The sequence below is a fragment of the Protomyctophum parallelum genome (assembly GCF_964188405.1).
Source record: "Protomyctophum parallelum genome assembly, chromosome: 3".
NCBI classification, from domain to species: Eukaryota; Metazoa; Chordata; class Actinopteri; order Myctophiformes; family Myctophidae; genus Protomyctophum; species Protomyctophum parallelum.
In genome coordinates, this window is record NC_139698.1 from 5,025,824 (window position 1) to 5,044,173 (window position 18,350).

The 18,350-nt window shown below is 43.4% G+C and overlaps 1 protein-coding gene across 1 annotated transcript in view; it reads left to right on the top strand.

Annotated features, from left to right (window-relative positions):
- The window catches only part of LOC310856125 (uncharacterized protein), a 79,300-nt gene extending 62,176 nt beyond the window's left edge, over positions 1-17,124 (top strand). Inside the window, exons 42-51 of the mRNA XM_083761358.1 lie at positions 294-521; positions 3,311-3,454; positions 5,076-5,381; positions 7,226-7,336; positions 8,261-8,459; positions 9,253-9,668; positions 9,718-10,271; positions 10,328-10,672; positions 10,977-11,079; positions 16,050-17,124. Of these exons, the coding sequence (XP_083617484.1) occupies positions 294-521; positions 3,311-3,454; positions 5,076-5,381; positions 7,226-7,336; positions 8,261-8,459; positions 9,253-9,668; positions 9,718-10,271; positions 10,328-10,672; positions 10,977-11,079; positions 16,050-16,193 (2,550 nt within the window). The 3' untranslated portion in view covers positions 16,194-17,124. The remainder of the gene's footprint in view (positions 1-293; positions 522-3,310; positions 3,455-5,075; positions 5,382-7,225; positions 7,337-8,260; positions 8,460-9,252; positions 9,669-9,717; positions 10,272-10,327; positions 10,673-10,976; positions 11,080-16,049) is intronic.
- The last annotated feature ends 1,226 nt before the right edge of the window (positions 17,125-18,350 follow it).

Consider the following 18,350-nt stretch of genomic DNA (forward strand, 5'->3'; position numbering starts at 1 on the left):
AATATGTATAGTTTATTATGTATAGTGTATGTATAGTTTCATCATATAGATATTCCACTGTTACCTTCTTAGCTTACGCATGTTTCATGATAAATGCTTTTATGTGATGTATTCCCATGCTTTTGTTCTTGCCTAAATGTAAGTCGCTCTGGATTAAGAGCGTCTGCTAAATGCCTAAATTGTAAATTGTAAATTGTATGGTCAACATATAAAACGACGCCATAGCTCCCGGATCATCCAATGAACACGTTCTACATTAACTGCATGATCTTTGTTTTCCTATCAAATCCCAGGTGCGAGAGGCTCTCGTGGACTCGCCGGGCAAGATGGAGGACTTCCTGGGGCTGCTGTACGAGCATGGGCAGATGGGGGGCGAGGACGGGCAGATAGTGGGCGATGGGGGCGACGGCGACGTGGTGCAGCTGTTCAGGAAGCTCCGCTGCGTCCTGGCGGAGCAGCCCGACCTCCTCCGAGACTTCGCTGCCTTCCTCCACCCGGAGCAAGCCCTGGACTGTGGCCTGGTACACATCCTATACTTTATTATTATATTAACCCATTCTGAACAGGCACCCATTTTGGTGTCAGCATCATGTTATGCTTTAGCTATTGGAAAATAGCAGATCTATCTTGTAGGTCTGCTATTTTTTTTAAATCGAAGAGCGACTGACATTTTTAGAATCTGATCTCAGGCTAGAATGGGTTAATCAGACCAGTGTGTGTCCAGTGGAAACCTCGTATGAATCTGATCTCAGGTCAGAATGGGTTAAACTGCCCTGGAGTGTTGCCTGGTACACAATCATCTTATTATACTGTATTATTACATTAAACTGCCCTGGAGTGTGGCCTGGTCAAAAGCGCATGAGGCGGATTCACTCCTCCTTCCTGGTAGGAACAGAGTGCATTCTGGGGTGGATTGGCCCCAAACACATGAACGCGCTGCCGTTGACTATCATTGTGCCGTTTGTGCGCGTTCACGTATGAAACATTCGTTCACGTGTCATGGCCCCAATCACATGAACGTGCGCAATGATAGTCAACGGAGCAGCGCTGGCTCGAGCTGCAATACCAAATCCGGCCACTATGTCCATTTCGCCTCAGGGTTTCCTCTGGGTGCCTTCTCTAGAAATATATACACAATCATCTTATTATACTGTATTATTACATTAAACTGCCCTGGAGTGTGGCCTGGTACACAATCATCTTATTATACTGTATTATTACATTAAACTGCCCTGGAGTGTGGCCTGGTACACAATCATCTTATTACACTGTATTATTACATTAAACTGCCCTGGAGTGTGGCCTGGTACACATTAGGGCTGCAACTAACGATTATTTTCATAATCGATTCATCTGCCGATTATTTAAACGAATAATCGATTCATCAGATTATGACACTTATTTAGCTATATCACCTTAAAATATATATTTTAGGTTATTTTAGACATGTTCTAACTAACAAAAAATATAATTAATTCAAACATTCATTTGATTAGCTGCTGATTAGACTGCTATTCAAATAAAGACTTTTTTTTATTTTTTATTAATTAACCCATTCTGACCGGGCACCCATTTTGGTGTTGGCATCATGATATGCTTTAGCTATTGAAAAATAGCAGATCTACAAGCTCATATCGCGCCACCGAGTGGCGCGATACGAGCTTGTAGGTCTGCTATTTTTGAAAAATCGAAGAGCGACTGACATTTCTAGAATCTGATCTCAGGTCAGAATGGGTTCGTCAGACCAGCGTGTGTCCAGTGGAAACCTCGTATGAATCTGATCTCAGGTCAGAATGGGTTAAAGCAACTCATGGTGTCTTTAGGCTTATTCTGACTGCATACATTTGATTAAAGAATAGCTACACATGTGTCAGTCTAGCAGGAACAGTACTCTTCTGAACTCGAATACAGTAGGTCATTTAAAAATAAATATTTTTCTTTATATTATAATCGTTATGTGTCATATTTTGCTTTGCAGTCACTACTGTGCAACTATCATCAGATTGTAAGGGAAGAGAGATGGATCACTCCTCTTTAGTTTAGTTGCACTTAACACATTCTGACCTGAGATCAGATTCATACGAGGTTTCCACTGGACACACACTGGTCTGACTAACCCATTCTGACCTGAGATCAGATTCGAAAAATGTCAGTCGTTCTTCGATTCTTTAAAAAATAGCAGACCTACAAGCTCGTATCGCGCCACTCGGTGGCGCGATATGAGCTTGTAGATCTGCTATTTTTCAATAGCTAAAGCACAACATGATGCCGACACCAAAATGGGTGCCCGGTCAGAATGGGTTAACACTGGAAAAACTATGGTTAAGTGGGAAATCACCTGGGATAAATTGCAACAAACTCTAGTGATTAGTTGCCGATTTGATTACTAAATTAGTTGACAACTAATTGAATAATCGATTTGATTACGATTAATTGATGAATCGTTGCAGCCCTGGTACACATCTAATTATAGTTTATTATTACATTAAACTGCCCTGGAGTGTGGCCTGGTACACATCTTATTATACTGTATTATGACATCACACTGCCCCAGAGCAAGCCCTGCGACAGTGGCCTGGTACACACCATTTACATTATTACATCTGGAGCACTGTTGATTGTGTCGACTGAAATGTATAAATCTTTTCCCCCTTTTTATATACTTTATCTATTTTATTCTCGTGTGAAGTGACAACATGAATCACAAAAATGAATGCCGTTCTACATGCGTAACCAAAATTGGTCCCCTTATACAGTAGATCATTAACTCTTGAGAGTATGAAATTAAATCAAATGTACCCCTTGTGTCTAGTTTCATATTTGGTTTCATTTATTTTCCTTTTTTGTAGATCTGCTGTTTTTGCTAGTTTGGGTTCCCGGGGAAGCATGTATTTAATATTTTCTCTTTTGGGGTCACGGAAGAAAAAAGTTTTGGAACCACTGCTCTAATCCTCTCCTCTCCTCTCCTCTCCTCTCCTCTCCTCTCCTCTCCTCTCCTCTCCTCTCCTCTCCTCTCCTCTCCTCTCCTCTCCTCTCCTCTCCTCTCCTCTCCTCTCCTCTCCTCTCCTCTCCTCTCCTCTCCTCTCCTCTCCTCTCCTCTCCTCTCCTCTCCTCTCCTCTCCTCTCCTCTCCTCTCCTCTCCTCTCCTCTCCTCTCCTCTCCTCTCCTCCCTCCCCTCCCCCCCTCCCCTCCCCTCCCCTCTCCCCTCCCCTCCCCTCCCCTCCCCTCCCCTCCCCTCCCCTCCCTCTCCTCTCCTCTCCTCTCCTCTCCTCTCCTCTCCTCTCCTCTCCCTTCCTCCCCTCCCCTCCAGTTCGAGGAGCAGCAGGCGTTTGAGCGTAGTCGGCGGTTCCTGCGTCAGCTGGAGATCAGCTTCGGGGAGAACCCGACCCACTACCAGAAGATCATCAAGGCTCTGCAGGGAGGAGTCAGCCTGAGCCAGGCCAGCATCGACGAGGTGTGTGTGTGTGTGTGTGTGTGTGTGTGTGTGTGTGTCAGGCCCGGCTACAGAATGGAATGACTTAAAGGACAACTTTAGTTTTTTTCAACCAAGGTTCATGTTTTAGGTTGTTATTAGAGAAAGTAAAAGGTGAGTGTTAATTTTCTTTCATTTGCTGCTTTCTTTTGTTTTAGGGATTTTAGCTGTTTTTGAAAGGGGGGCGGGGGCATTCGAGCATGGGGATAAATATGTATTTCTTTACAACATTTTATGGTGATTTATTTTTGTATTATTTACTATAGTCCTAATAAACCCCAGGAAATTACATCTGGCCACAGAAGATCACAGGATCTATTGAATGTGATCTACCTACTGTGGGAAGGCTTATACTGTGTGTATAGGCCCAATATGTCAGTTTGACACATTCAATAGATCCTGTTATCTAATGTGGTCAGATGTAATTTCTTGGGCTTTATTAGGACTATAGTAAATAATTAAAAAAAAAATCGCCATAATATTTTGTAAAAAAATACATATTTAGCCCCATGCTCGAATGCCCCCGCCCCCCTGTCAAAAACTGCTAAAATACCCAAAACAAAAGAAAGCAGCAAATGAAAGAAAATTAACACTCACCTTTTAGTTTCTCTAATAACAACCTAAAACATCAACCTTGGTTGAAAAAAACTAAAGTTGTCCTTTAAGGTGCCGTCAATAATTCTCAGGGTGCACAATAAGTGTTGTTTTTTCCCATTTCATACAGCTATTGCACTGTTAAATTAAACGGCTAGCGTGCAACCTGTACATTCCTCTGCCTCTAGAAGGCGCAGTGGAGTGGACTGTGTGGGGGTTTGGAGAAGTCAACTGACAGAATGAGAATGGCTCGTCTGTGCCCAGCCCACATTTTATATAAAAAACTGAACAGTAGGTTATCATCCTGTAGCCGCATATGTTGATTGATTTAACAATGCAATAGCTGAATCCTGACATAAAATAACATTTACTAGCACTGCTGTTAAATAGGCCTATTTATTTAACTTAATTAAGTGGTGGCCTACAATCTGCAATTCAACCAAACCAATTACCAATTAATCAATAAAAAAAACAGAATTTCTGAAACTGCAGCGTTTATTGAATTAAGTCAATCAAAAATGTATTCAATCATGAATCAATCAAACAAAAGTGCAAACGTTTAGCCTAACAGGCTATTCAATAATTAATGATGAATATAGGCCTAAATCAAAAACAGTTTCTAACTGCAGGCTGCAGCCCATGCTGCCCAGCCAAGACACAACATTTTCCAAAACAACAATTAAACAGTAGGCTATACAATCCTATCTTTTAATGTGGCCATGAAAAACAAAAAAGATGAGATCGGAGAGGAGATGCTAGGCCTATATTGTCTCTGGTGTGTTACGCAGTGACGCAGCTCGGCGGCTGTCAGTCAGTGTTTGTGTCTCTCTCTCGCTCTCGCTCACTCACTCGAGAGCTTACTTTACGAGCACAATATTCCTTCCATAGGGAAGTGCATTTCATATGTTCCTTGCTGGATGCACGCATCTGTCTTTTTCCATCGCTGTTTTCCAGTTATTGAAGCCGGTTTCAGTGACGGCTTTGTCTGAATTAGTCTCCTCCTCCTCAGTTGAAGTCCCAGATGTCCACGCTGCTCAAAGGCCACACCCACCTGCAGGGGGAGTTCTGGGTGTTCTTCGACGAGCTGCGCCCGCCCCCCGCCCGCCCCGGGCAGTTCGAGGAGGCCCATTGGCCGGAGGAAGGAGGGGGCGGGTCCGACGGCGAGCCGGTAGGCGCCGGGGGCGGGGCCTCCGGCGGCGGTGGGTTCGAGGAAGTGACGCTTCCCGACCTGGAGGAGGAGGAGGAGGGGCACAAGATCCAGCCAATGGTGGCGCGGCGCCGCAGGAGGAAGATCGGTTCCCACGGAAACTATAAGGTTTGTGGAAGTAGACTTTTATTAAATTAATTAAACTATAAGGTTTGTGGAAGTAGACTTTTATTAAATTAATTAAACTATAAGGTTTGTGGAAGTAGACTTTTATTAAATTAATTAAACTAAGGTTTGAGGAAGTAGACTTTTATTACATTAATTAAACTAAGGTTTGTGGAAGTATACTTTTATTAAATTAATTAAACTAAGGTTTGTGGAAGTAGACTTTTATTAAATTAATTAAACTATAAGGTTTGTGGAAGTAGACTTTTATTAAATTAATTAAACTATAAGGTTTGTGGAAGTAGACTTTTATTAAATTAATTAAACTAAGGTTTGTGGAAGTAGACTTTTATTAAATTAATTAAACTATAAGGTTTGTGGAAGTAGACTTTTATTAAATTAATTAAACTATAAGGTTTGTGGAAGTAGACTTTTATTAAATTAATTAAACTATAAGGTTTGTGGAAGTAGACTTTTATTAAATTAATTAAACTATAAGGTTTGTGGAAGTAGACTTTTATTAAATTAATTAAACTATAAGGTTTGTGGAAGTAGACTTTTATTAAATTAATTAAACTAAGGTTTGAGGAAGTAGACTTTTATTAAATTAATTAAACTAAGGTTTGTGGAAGTAGACTTTTATTAAATTAATTAAACTATAAGGTTTGTGGAAGTAGACTTTTATTAAATTAATTAAACTAAGGTTTGTGGAAGTAGACTTTTATTAAATTAATTAAACTATAAGGTTTGTGGAAGTAGACTTTTATTAAATTAATTAAACTATAAGGTTTGTGGAAGTAGACTTTTATTAAATTAATTAAACTATAAGGTTTGTGGAAGTAGACTTTTATTAAATTAATTAAACTAAGGTTTGAGGAAGTAGACTTTTATTAAATTAATTAAACTAAGGTTTGTGGAAGTAGACTTTTATTAAATTAATTAAACTATAAGGTTTGTGGAAGTAGACTTTTATTAAATTAATTAAACTATAAGGTTTGTGGAAGTAGACTTTTATTAAATTAATTAAACTATAAGGTTTGTGGAAGTAGACTTTTATTAAATTAATTAAACTAAGGTTTGTGGAAGTAGACTTTTATTAAATTAATTAAACTATAAGGTTTGTGGAAGTAGACTTTTATTAAATTAATTAAACTATAAGGTTTGTGGAAGTAGACTTTTATTAAATTAATTAAACTATAAGGTTTGTGGAAGTAGACTTTTATTAAATTAATTAAACTATAAGGTTTGTGGAAGTAGACTTTTATTAAATTAATTAAACTATAAGGTTTGTGGAAGTAGACTTTTATTAAATTAATTAAACTAAGGTTTGAGGAAGTAGACTTTTATTAAATTAATTAAACTAAGGTTTGTGGAAGTAGACTTTTATTAAATTAATTAAACTATAAGGTTTGTGGAAGTAGACTTTTATTAAATCAATTAAACTATAAGGTTTGTGGAAGTAGACTTTTATTAAATTAATTAAACTATAAGGTTTGTGGAAGTAGACTTTTATTAAATTAATTAAACTAAGGTTTGTGGAAGTAGACTTTTATTAAATTAATTAAACTATAAGGTTTGTGGAAGTAGACTTTTATTAAATTAATTAAACTATAAGGTTTGTGGAAGTAGACTTTTATTAAATTAATTAAACTATAAGGTTTGTGGAAGTAGACTTTTATTAAATTAATTAAACTATAAGGTTTGTGGAAGTAGACTTTTATTAAATTAATTAAACTATAAGGTTTGTGGAAGTAGACTTTTAGAGTTGATGAGATTAGATTAGACAGGCTTTGTGAGAGAGAGTCCAGCCTTGCCTCACTGATTGGCCGGTGGTTTGACTCTCCCAGGAGTGTGATTGGTCGGATAAGGACTGTTCCTGTCCGTGTCACGAGTCCAGCCACGACGCCAAGCTGCGCAAACACCGGCGGAAGGGATGTCCTCGTTGCCATGGGAACAAGGTCGTTACATACACACATGCATGCATACGTAATAAGTTTTGATTTTGTCGACTAAAACTAAGACGGAAAATGTTTCGTCGACTACCTTGAAAACTAAGACTAAATATATAGATATATGCGCGTGACATCATCAAACCCGGAAGTTATGCAGGAATGCCTACTGAGTGGCAAAAAACGACTTTCTGGCCTCGACAGCCCATACATCCACACAGAGAAGTCCAATCTGATTGCATTAAACAACGTTAAACTATGTTAAACTCACTTTGCCTGTTGCTTTGCCACTCGATGTGCCATTCACTTTAAGCATGCGCATATACCCTCTATTGACAATTTATCAACAAATAACTAGACTAACATGTTACGAAGGGACTGGTGGACAAGAGGTCCAGTACAAGACCAGTTATACTTGGTTGCATGATGAAAATAGCCGATCTGCCGATCTGCTATTTTCAGTTAGTGTAAAATCAGCCATTACGACGGCATCAAGGCCCGTCAAAACACATCTTAGTCGACTAAATCACCTGTAGATTTAGTCGACACTGCCCTTAGTTATGTCAGCTTTGAAAATGGCTTAACCCATTCTGACCGGGCACCCATTTTGGTGTCAGCATCATGTTATGCTTTAGCTATTGAAAAATAGCAGATCTACAAGCTCATATCGCGCCACCGAGTGGCGCGATACGAGCTTGTAGGTCTGCTATTTTTGAAAAATCGAAGAGCGACTGACATTTTTAGAATCTGATCTCAGGTCAGAATGGGTTCATCAGACCAGTGTGTGTCCGGCGGAAACCTCGTATGAATCTGATCTCAGGTCACTCATAAACCAACTAAGTGGGGAAAAAAGCGGCGCTCCAAATTAAAAAAGATGCACGACTGGCTCAGGTGCAAATGTCTCATGAAGCGTTCTTATTTCTCCCCGTCTAGACCTCGGACGGGGTCTCCAGGGCCATGAAGAGCCTGGACCCGCTGTACAACCTGTCCGTCAGTCCCACGGCCAATCAGCCCACAGAACCCGGCCTGGAGGAGGGGCCAGAGGACAAGGACAGAGAGCTGGAGGCGGAGCTCAAAGAGGAGCTGGACAGCGACGTCAACAGCCCTCTGCCAGGTGTGTTTTCACTGCCAGGTGTGTTTTCACTGCCAGGTGTGTTTTCTCTGCCAGGTGTGTTTTCTCTGCCAGGTGTGTTTTCTCTGCCAGGTGTGTTTTCTCTGCCAGGTGTGTTTTCTCTGCCAGGTGTGTTTTCACTGCCAGGTGTGTTTTCTCTGCCAGGTGTGTTTTCTCTGCCAGGTGTGTTTTCTCTGCCAGGTGTGTGTTCACTGCCAGGTGTGTTTTCTCTGCCAGGTGTGTTTTCTCTGCCAGGTGTGTTTTCTCTGCCAGGTGTGTTTTCACTGCCAGGTGTGTGTTCACTGCCAGGTGTGTTTTCTCTGCCAGGTGTGTTTTCACTCCCAGGTGTGTTTTCTCTGCCAGGTGTGTTTTCACTGCCAGGTGTGTTTTCACTGCCAGGTGTGTTTTCACTGCCAGGTGTGTGTTCACTGCCAGGTGTGTTTTCTCTGCCAGGTGTGTTTTCACTGCCAGGTGTGTTTTCACTGCCAGGTGTGTTTTCACTGCCAGGTGTGTTTTCACTCCCAGGTGTGTTTTCTCTGCCAGGTGTGTTTTCACTGCCAGGTGTGTTTTCTCTGCCAGGTGTGTTTTCTCTGCCAGGTGTGTTTTCTCTGCCAGGTGTGTTTTCTCTGCCAGGTGTGTTTTCTCTGCCAGGTGTGTTTTCTCTGCCAGGTGTGTTTTCTCTGCCAGGTGTGTTTTCTCTGCCAGGTGTGTTTTATTCTATTCTACGTCCGAGCATAGACATGGTAACGCCCCGCCGCGTGCCGAGCTAGCCGTGTGCCGTTCAAATGATTTCACTTTTTTCACTCTTTCACAGAACGAGACACGGCATCATGGGAAGGCGTCGAGGAGGACGCCTCCTCCTTCCCTCCTCCACCCGCGGGGGGCGCCGGAGGGAAAGAGGACCAGGTGGAGGAGCCGGAGGAAATGGACGAGGACGAGGGGAAACTCCACGACTTCTGTGGCGAAGCCGGTCCTCCTGGTGCAGGGAGGAGAGGAGAAGACAGTCCTCCTGGTGCAGGGAGGAGAGGAGGAGACAGTCCTCCTGGTGCAGGGAGGAGAGGAGAAGACAGTCCTCCTGGTGCAGGGAGGAGAGGAGGAGACAGTCCTCCTGGTGCAGGGAGGAGAGGAGAAGACAGTCCTCCTGGTGCAGGGAGGAGAGGAGAAGTCAGTCCTCCTGGTGCAGGGAGGAGAGAAGACAGTCCTCCTGGTGCAGGGAGGAGAGGAGGAGAAGTCAGTCCTCCTGGTGCAAGGAGGAGAGAAGACAGTCCTCCTGGTGCAGGGAGGAGAGGAGAAGTCAGTCCTCCTGGTGCAGGGAGGAGAGGAGGAGAAGACAGTCCTCCTGGTGCAGGGAGGAGAGGAGAAGCCAGTCCTCCTGGTGCAGGGAGGAGAGGAGAAGACAGTCCTCCTGGTGCAGGGAGGAGAGGAGGAGAAGACAGTCCTCCTGGTGCAGGGAGGAGAGGAGAAGCCAGTCCTCCTGGTGCAGGGAGGAGAGGAGAAGACAGTCCTCCTGGTGCAGGGAGGAGAGAAGACAGTCCTCCTGGTGCAGGGAGGAGAGGAGGAGAAGACAGTCCTCCTGGTGCAGGGAGGAGAGGAGAAGCCAGTCCTCCTGGTGCAGGGAGGAGAGGAGAAGCCAGTCCTCCTGGTGCAGGGAGGAGAGGAGAAGCCAGTCCTCCTGGTGCAGGGAGGAGAGGAGGTGAAGCCAGTCCTCCTGGTGCAGGGAGGAGAGGAGAAGCCAGTCCTCCTGGTGCAGGGAGGAGAGGTGAAGCCAGTCCTCCTGGTGCAGGGAGGAGAGGAGGAGAAGACAGTCCTCCTGGTGCAGGGAGGAGAGGAGAAGCCAGTCCTCCTGGTGCAGAGAGGAGAGGAGGAGACAGTCCTCCTGGTGCAGGGAGGAGAGGAGAAGACAGTCCTCCTGGTGCAGGGAGGAGAGGAGGAGAAGCCAGTCCTCCTGGTGCAGGGAGGAGAGGAGAAGCCAGTCCTCCTGGTGCAGAGAGGAGAGGAGGAGAAGCCAGTCCTCCTGGTGCAGGGAGGAGAGGAGGAGACAGTCCTCCTGGTGCAGGGAGGAGAGAAGACAGTCCTCCTGGTGCAGGGAGGAGAGGAGAAGAAGAAGGAGGTAGCGATGAGGAGAGACTTGTCTCCTCCTCTTGCCTCAGCCCCCCCACTGGCGCCGACTCACCGGTCCCCGCCAAGAACATGTCCCTGACGCCCTCCGGACAGAAGGTCATCCTCTGGACCAGGTCTGTGTTCAACCCCAACTGTGTTTTAACCCCAACCGTGAGGTGATCGGGACCCAACTGTGTGTCTGTGGGAGGTGATCGGGACCTAACTGTGTGTCTGTGGGAGGTGATCGGGACCTAACTGGGTGTCTGTGGGAGGTGATCGGGACCTAACTGCGTGTCTGTGGGAGGTGATCGGGTGTCTAACTGGGTGTCTGTGGGAGGTGATCGAGACCTAACTGGGTGTCTGTGGGAGGTGATCGGGACCTAACTGGGTGTCTGTGGGAGGTGATCGGGTGTCTAACTGGGTGTCTGTCTCTTCCAGGGAGGCGGACCGTGTCATTCTAACCACGTGCCAGCAGGAAGGAGCCAATCAGAGCACGTTTCAGGCCATCTCCGCACAGCTGGCCAACAAGACGCCCAACGAGGTGAGAGGTCACTTGAACTGAAGTGTGGGAGTTATTTAGATTTACATGTGGACAACATGTGGCTCTTGGGCTTTGCTTGGCATAGTCTCCAAAGTAAAACTAAATCATTATAAGGCTAAAAGTAGAATCCATAGCAAACTAATCAAACACTGGAGCACAGAACTGGCAGGCTGACGGTGAAGTAGTATAACGGCAAAGAGGCAATGCAGTGTGTCTGGATTTATTGGAGACTATGTCGCAGAGTTGATGGTCAGTGTCCGTGCGCGCCAGCCATCAAGCACAGCGCCACCTGGAGGATCAAAGTGTTTTATGCAAGTGTACGCTGTTGAATCTCAGGTAATGTGAATCATGGCCAATATGGACCAGGCAACCGCATACTGAAACGGTTCCAATGAAACGGACTCCGTCCGTCTCAGTGTGAATCCCCTAGAAGTCACTTTTTAAATGCTTTTCATCAGTTCAATATTTGTAAAGCCCACACACAGTCATGAATAGGGATGGAGCTCGATAACCGATACCTGAAGAAATCCGAAAACAATCTTATTGAGTACCCGTTGTCAATAAGCTTTGGGCTTATCAAGCCCGTTATCGAGCATAGCGGCCCCATGACATCATGTTTAAACAATCAAGACGAGAGGCGACTGCGACTGTGGCTCAGGAGGTAGAGCAGGTCGTCCAATGATCCATGGGTCGGCGGTTCGAATCCCGGCTCCTCCTGTCTACATGTCGAAGTGTCCTTGGGCAAGACACTGAACCCCAAATTGCTCCCGATGTGCTGGTTGGTGCCTTGCATGGTTTCCGCCGCAATCGGTGTATGAATGGGTGAATGTAATGCACAATCTCTGTAAAGCGCCTTGGATAAAGGCGCTATATAAATGCACCATTTACCATTTTTACCATTTAGAGGCGATCAAGATAATCGCCCACGCTGGCACAAACATGTATAAAAGTGTATTGATACCTGCCAACCGCGTAAACAACATTACGCTTTTAAAGTCACTGTATGTACACACATTAACCAGTTAACAGTTCCTTTAATATTATTTTATTGGTAAAAAGGTCAGTTTGAAAAGTACTGTAGTTGAATATACTAGTAAAATATACTGGTTCTGTTCAGAATTTATTATCATTCCACAAAATAATAGAAAATGCTCGATTGTGGGCTCGATAAGAACCTGGCTCGATAAGCCTGATCGATAAGGTGATTGTTATCAATAAAAATGAACGAGCCCCATCCCTAGTCATGAAGGCTGTTCAGTAGCACTGACTTATTTCATGAAGGCTGTTCAGTAGCACTGACTTATTTCATGAAGGCTGTTCAGTAGCACTGACTTATTTCATGAAGGCTGTTCAGTAGCACTGACTTATTTCATGAAGGCTGTTCAGTAGCACTGACAACGACGATATGTAATATACACTGTAGTTAGGAGAAAAGAGAAGGCACTGGAGCAACTCAGTTTAAGCCCTTATTTTATTATCAGGGTGCAGTTAAGAAAGCGACAACATTTGGATGTATCAGTCACATCTTCATCAGGTCATGATCTCATGTCATGTCACCTGATGAAGCTGTGACCGATACATCAGGTCATGATCTCATGTCATGTCACCTGATGAAGCTGTGACCGATACATCAGGTCATGATCTCATGTCATGTCACCTGACGAAGATGTGACCGATACATCAGGTCATGATCTCATGTCATGTCACCTGACGAAGATGTGACCGATACATCAGGTCATGATCTCATGTCATGTCACCTGACGAAGATGTGACCCATACATCAGGTCATGATCTCATGTCATGTCACCTGACGAAGCTGTGACCCATACATCAGGTCATGATCTCATGTCATCTCACCTGACGAAGATGTGACCGATACATCAGGTCATGATCTCATCTCATGTCACCTGACGAAGATGTGACCGATACATCAGGTCATGATCTCATGTCATGTCACCTGACGAAGATGTGACCGATACATCAGGTCATGATCTCATGTCATGTCACCTGACGAAGATGTGACCCATACATCAGGTCATGATCTCATGTCATGTCACCTGACGAAGATGTGACCGACACATCAGGTCATGATCTCATGTCATGTCACCTGACGAAGATGAGACCGATACATCAGGTCATGATCTCATGCCATGTCACCTGACGAAGATGTGACCGATACATCGAAACGTCTCTTTTTTTTAACTTGAACCCAAATCTTTGAATATATATATTCTTTCAGAGTGAACGTTTTTTAACTCAAATCTTTGAATATATATATTCTTTCAGAGTGAACGTTTTTTAACTCAAATCTTTGTATATATATATTCTTCCAGAGTGAACGTTTTTTAACTCAAATCTTTGAATATATATATTCTTCCAGAGTGAACGTTTTTTAACTCAAATCTTTGAATATATATATTCTTTCAGAGTGAACGTTTTTTAACTCAAATCTTTGAATATATATATTATTCCAGAGTGAACGTTTTTTAACTCAAATCTTTGAATATATATATTCTTTCAGAGTGAACGTTTTTTAACTCAAATCTTTGAATATATATATTCTTTCAGAGTGAACGTTTTTTAACCCAAATCTTTGAATATATATATTCTTTCAGAGTGAACGTTTTTTAACCCAAATCTTTGAATATATATATTCTTTCAGAGTGAACGTTTTTTAACCCAAATCTTTGAATATATATATTCTTTCAGAGTGAACGTTTTTTAACTCAAATCTTTGAATATATATATTCTTTCAGAGTGAACGTTTTTTAACCCAAATCTTTGAATATATATATTCTTTCAGAGTGAACGTTTTTTAACCCAAATCTTTGAATATATATATTCTTTCAGAGTGAACGTTTTTTAACTCAAATCTTTGAATATATATATTCTTTCAGAGTGAACGTTTTTTAACCCAAATCTTTGAATATATATATTCTTTCAGAGTGAACGTTTTTTAACCCAAATCATTGAATATATATATTCTTTCAGAGTGAACGTTTTTTAACTCAAATCATTGAATATATATATTCTTTCAGAGTGAACGTTTTTTAACTCAAATCTTTGAATATATATATTCTTTCAGAGTGAACGTTTTTTAACTCAAATCTTTGAATATATATATTCTTTCAGAGTGAACGTTTTTTAACTCAAATCTTTGAATATATATATTCTTTCAGAGTGAACGTTTTTTAACTCAAATCTTTGAATATATATATTCTTTCAGAGTGAACGTTTTTTAACTCAAATCTTTGCTTCTGAGGAGTTCCTGGAAAAACATTTTCAGATGGGGGGGGTCGATGGCCAATTACATATCATTCTGGGGGTCCTTGACATGAAAATGTTTGAGAACCACTGACATATAAAACTGGGTTTTTCAGAAAACTGTCAGGATTTAGAAGACGCCGGCCTACTTGGGAACGATGCAATTTGGGAACCTAATAATATATAATGTCATAGCATCCGTTTTAATAACTATCTGTCTGTGTCCCTTTTGTGCCCATACTGTATATGGAGATATCTGTAGTATGAAATACCTGTCTTCATAGCACCCATTCTAACTGTCTGTCTGTGTCCCACATGGAGATCTCTGTATCTGTCTGTCTGTCTGTGTCCCACATGGAGATCTCTGTATCTGTCTGTGTCCCACATGGAGATCTCTGTATCTGTCAGTGTCCCACATGGAGATCTCTGTATCTGTCTGTCTGTGTCCCACATGGAGATCTCTGTATCTGTCTGTGTCCCACATGGAGATCTCTGTATCTGTCTGTCTGTGTCCCACATGGAGATCTCTGTATCTGTCTGTCTGTGTCCCACATGGAGATCTCTGTATAATGTCTGTCTGTGTCCCACATGGAGATCTCTGTATCTGCCTGTCTGTGTCCCACATGGAGATCTCTGTATCTGTCTGTCTGTGTCCCACATGGAGATCTCTGTATCTGTCTGTGTGTCCCACATGGAGATCTCTGTATCTGTCTGTCTGTGTCCCACATGGAGATCTCTGTATCTGTCTGTCTGTGTCCCACATGGAGATCTCGGTATCTGTCTGCCTGTGTCCCACATGGAGATCTCTGTATCTGTCTGTCTGTCTGTCTGTCTGTGTCCCACATGGAGATCTCTGTATCTGTCTGCCTGTGTCCCACATGGAGATCTCTGTATCTGTCTGTGTCCCACATGGAGATCTCTGTGTCTGTCTGCCTGTGTCCCACATGGAGATCTCTGTATCTGTCTGTCTGTGTCCCACATGGAGATCTCTGTATCTGTCTGCCTGTGTCCCACATGGAGATCTCGGTATCTGTCTGCCTGTGTCCCACATGGAGATCTCTGTATCTGTCTGTCTGTCTGTCTGTCTGTCTGTGTCCCACATGGAGATCTCTGTATCTGTCTGCCTGTGTCCCACATGGAGATCTCTGTATCTGTCTGCCTGTGTCCCACATGGAGATCTCTGTATCTGTCTGTCTGTGTCCCACATGGAGATCTCTGTATCTGTCTGTCTGTGTCCCACATGGAGATCTCTGTATCTGTCTGTGTCCCACATGGAGATCTCTGTATCTGTCAGTGTCCCACATGGAGATCTCTGTATCTGTCTGTCTGTGTCCCACATGGAGATCTCTGTATCTGTCTGTGTCCCACATGGAGATCTCTGTATCTGTCTGTCTGTGTCCCACATGGAGATCTCTGTATCTGTCTGTCTGTGTCCCACATGGAGATCTCTGTATCTGTCTGTCTGTGTCCCACATGGAGATCTCTGTATCTGTCTGTCTGTCTCCCACATGGAGATCTCTGTATCTGTCTGTCTGTGTGTGAAGAATACAAACTGACTGTGAAAAGTGGAGCTATGAGCTTGTAGATCTGCTATTTTTCAATAGCTATAAAGTATAACATAATGCTTTAAGTAATCAACTGGCAGAATCGTCCTCGGCTCTAAATGGGTTTTAATACAGCATGCTCTTCTCCCGTGTGTCCACTAGGTGTCTCAAAGGTTCCAGGACCTGATGACGCTGTTTCACACAGCTGCTCGTCAGACCAACTCCGATGACGAGGCTCCGCCCACCGAGCCGCCGTCTACCAATCGGGAGGAGGAAGAGGCGGCGGCGGCGGGAGTGATCCTTTAACACACCCGTAGTGTAGCGTTCACACGGGCAGACGCAGCGCCGCGGTCTACCATTCCCTGTGAATGGAAGCACGGCGCCGCGGAGCTACCAAGCTAACCCGACGCGCGTAGCTGCTGCCAATGCTGCGACAGCTACAGACGCAAAGCATGGCTTTGCTTCTGCCCGTATATGAACGCAGCGTAAGGGTCCGTTTGTAAACCCACAGACCCGTACGGGCCCATACGGAACCAACCCGAGGACACTTTGAGACCCACGGGTAGCAGAGTGTTTCCAGTGAAAGCCTGGAAGGAAAGAAACGTGTGCACATTGAGAACAAGGAAGCTGAACGCAGAAGTGTTTGCTGCATATTGCCCATATATTGTTTCTTTCCTTCCAGGGAGCAACATGGAGTCCACCGTACGGTCTTCGCTTCCTAACCTTATTTAATTAACCTTGCACCTGTGAAGGAAAGTAAAGTTCATTTCCAAAAAAAACATAGAGTATAAAGAAGGATAGAGACTGAACCGGAGCGTTAGCCCTGCCCCCCCCGCTATTCGTTTCAGTGGAAGTTGCTCAGTGGCGTTTTGAAGCACCCGGAAGAACCGTCTACTTCCGCCTTTGAACACCAAATGTCCTCTGAGACAGGAACCGACCAACCAGGACAAACTTCACCACCACCGCTCCTACGCTGCGCAATCGTGTTTTTATGTTAATTTATTTATTTCCGGTATATTATGGCTAACACACAGTTGTCATTAGGTCTGACTGGCACATAGTAGAGGTGATTTGTTATAAAAATGTAATTATCACATTCAAGTTAAAGGTTAGCTGTAACATTTTGATATATATATGCAGTGTAGCTATATCGTTGTCAACGTTTGTTTTCTCCATTAACCCGTTCTGAACGGGCACCCATTTTGGTGTCGGCATCATGTTATGCTTTAGCTATTGAAAAATAGCAGATCTACAAGCTCATATCGCGCCACCGAGTGGCGCGATACGAGCTTGTAGGTCTGCTATTTTTTGAAAAATCGAAAAGAACGACTGACATTTTTTAGAATCTGATCTCAGGTCAGAATGGGTTAATCAGACCAGTGTGTGTCCGGCGGAAACCTCGTATGAATCTGATCTCAGGTCAGAATGGGTTAAATTAGCTATAGAGCACCGAAGTCTGACATCACCCCCCCCCCCCATTCTGAATTCCTATAAATGATCCCAGCTGTTTGACTCGTCTCAATTAGTTCGCCAGCAACAGACGGTGTCAAATGTCAGTGACTGACGGTCGTAAACGACACAGACACAACTCCCCCGTGACCATATCGCAGAGACAGGTTATTTATGGACCACATTATGCTTATTAGGAGATTATATTCCAACATGACCCCCCCCCCCACATCAGTGTTATTCTCCATAGAGAGATGGCTGTCTTCCAGGACCCCCCCCAGGGACCCCCCCATGGGGATGAGCGAGTGATGTCAGCACTTCTGTGCTCCATCCGTGGCCTTGTTTATCCCATTCTGACCTGAGATCAGATTAAAAAAAATGTCTATTACATCCTGACAGTTTCGTTATTAACCCATTCTGACCCGAGATCAGATTCTAAAAATGTCGTCGATTTTTCAAAAAATTCAAAAATAGCAGACCTACAAGCTCGTAGCGCGCCACTCGGTGGCGCGCTATGAGCTTGTAGATCTGCTATTTTTCAATAGCTAAATTATAACATAATGCTAACACCAAAAGGGGTTCCCGCACAAAATGGATTAAAGATACTTGGTTGCACACTGATTAACGCATTTCGACCTGAGTCCATTCTACAAAAGTCTTCTAAATCCTGACGGTTTTCTGAAAAACCCTATGTTTCTAATGTCAGTCCTTCTCAAACTATTTGATTTAAAAAAAAAAAATAGCAGAGCTAAGCTCGTAGCGCGGCACCGAGTGTAGATCTGCTATTTTTCAATAGCTAAAGCATATCGTAATTATATAATGCTTAAAACACCAAAAGGGGTTCCGGCCCAGAATGGATTAGCCCATTGTTGATACCTAAGATTACCAGATTCTACAAATGTCTTCTTAATCCTGACAGTTTTCTGAAAAAACCCAATTCTTCGTCAAAGTGGTTCTCAAACTGTTTCATGTCAAGGACCCACAACATTTATTTTATTGGCCGCACGTCACATT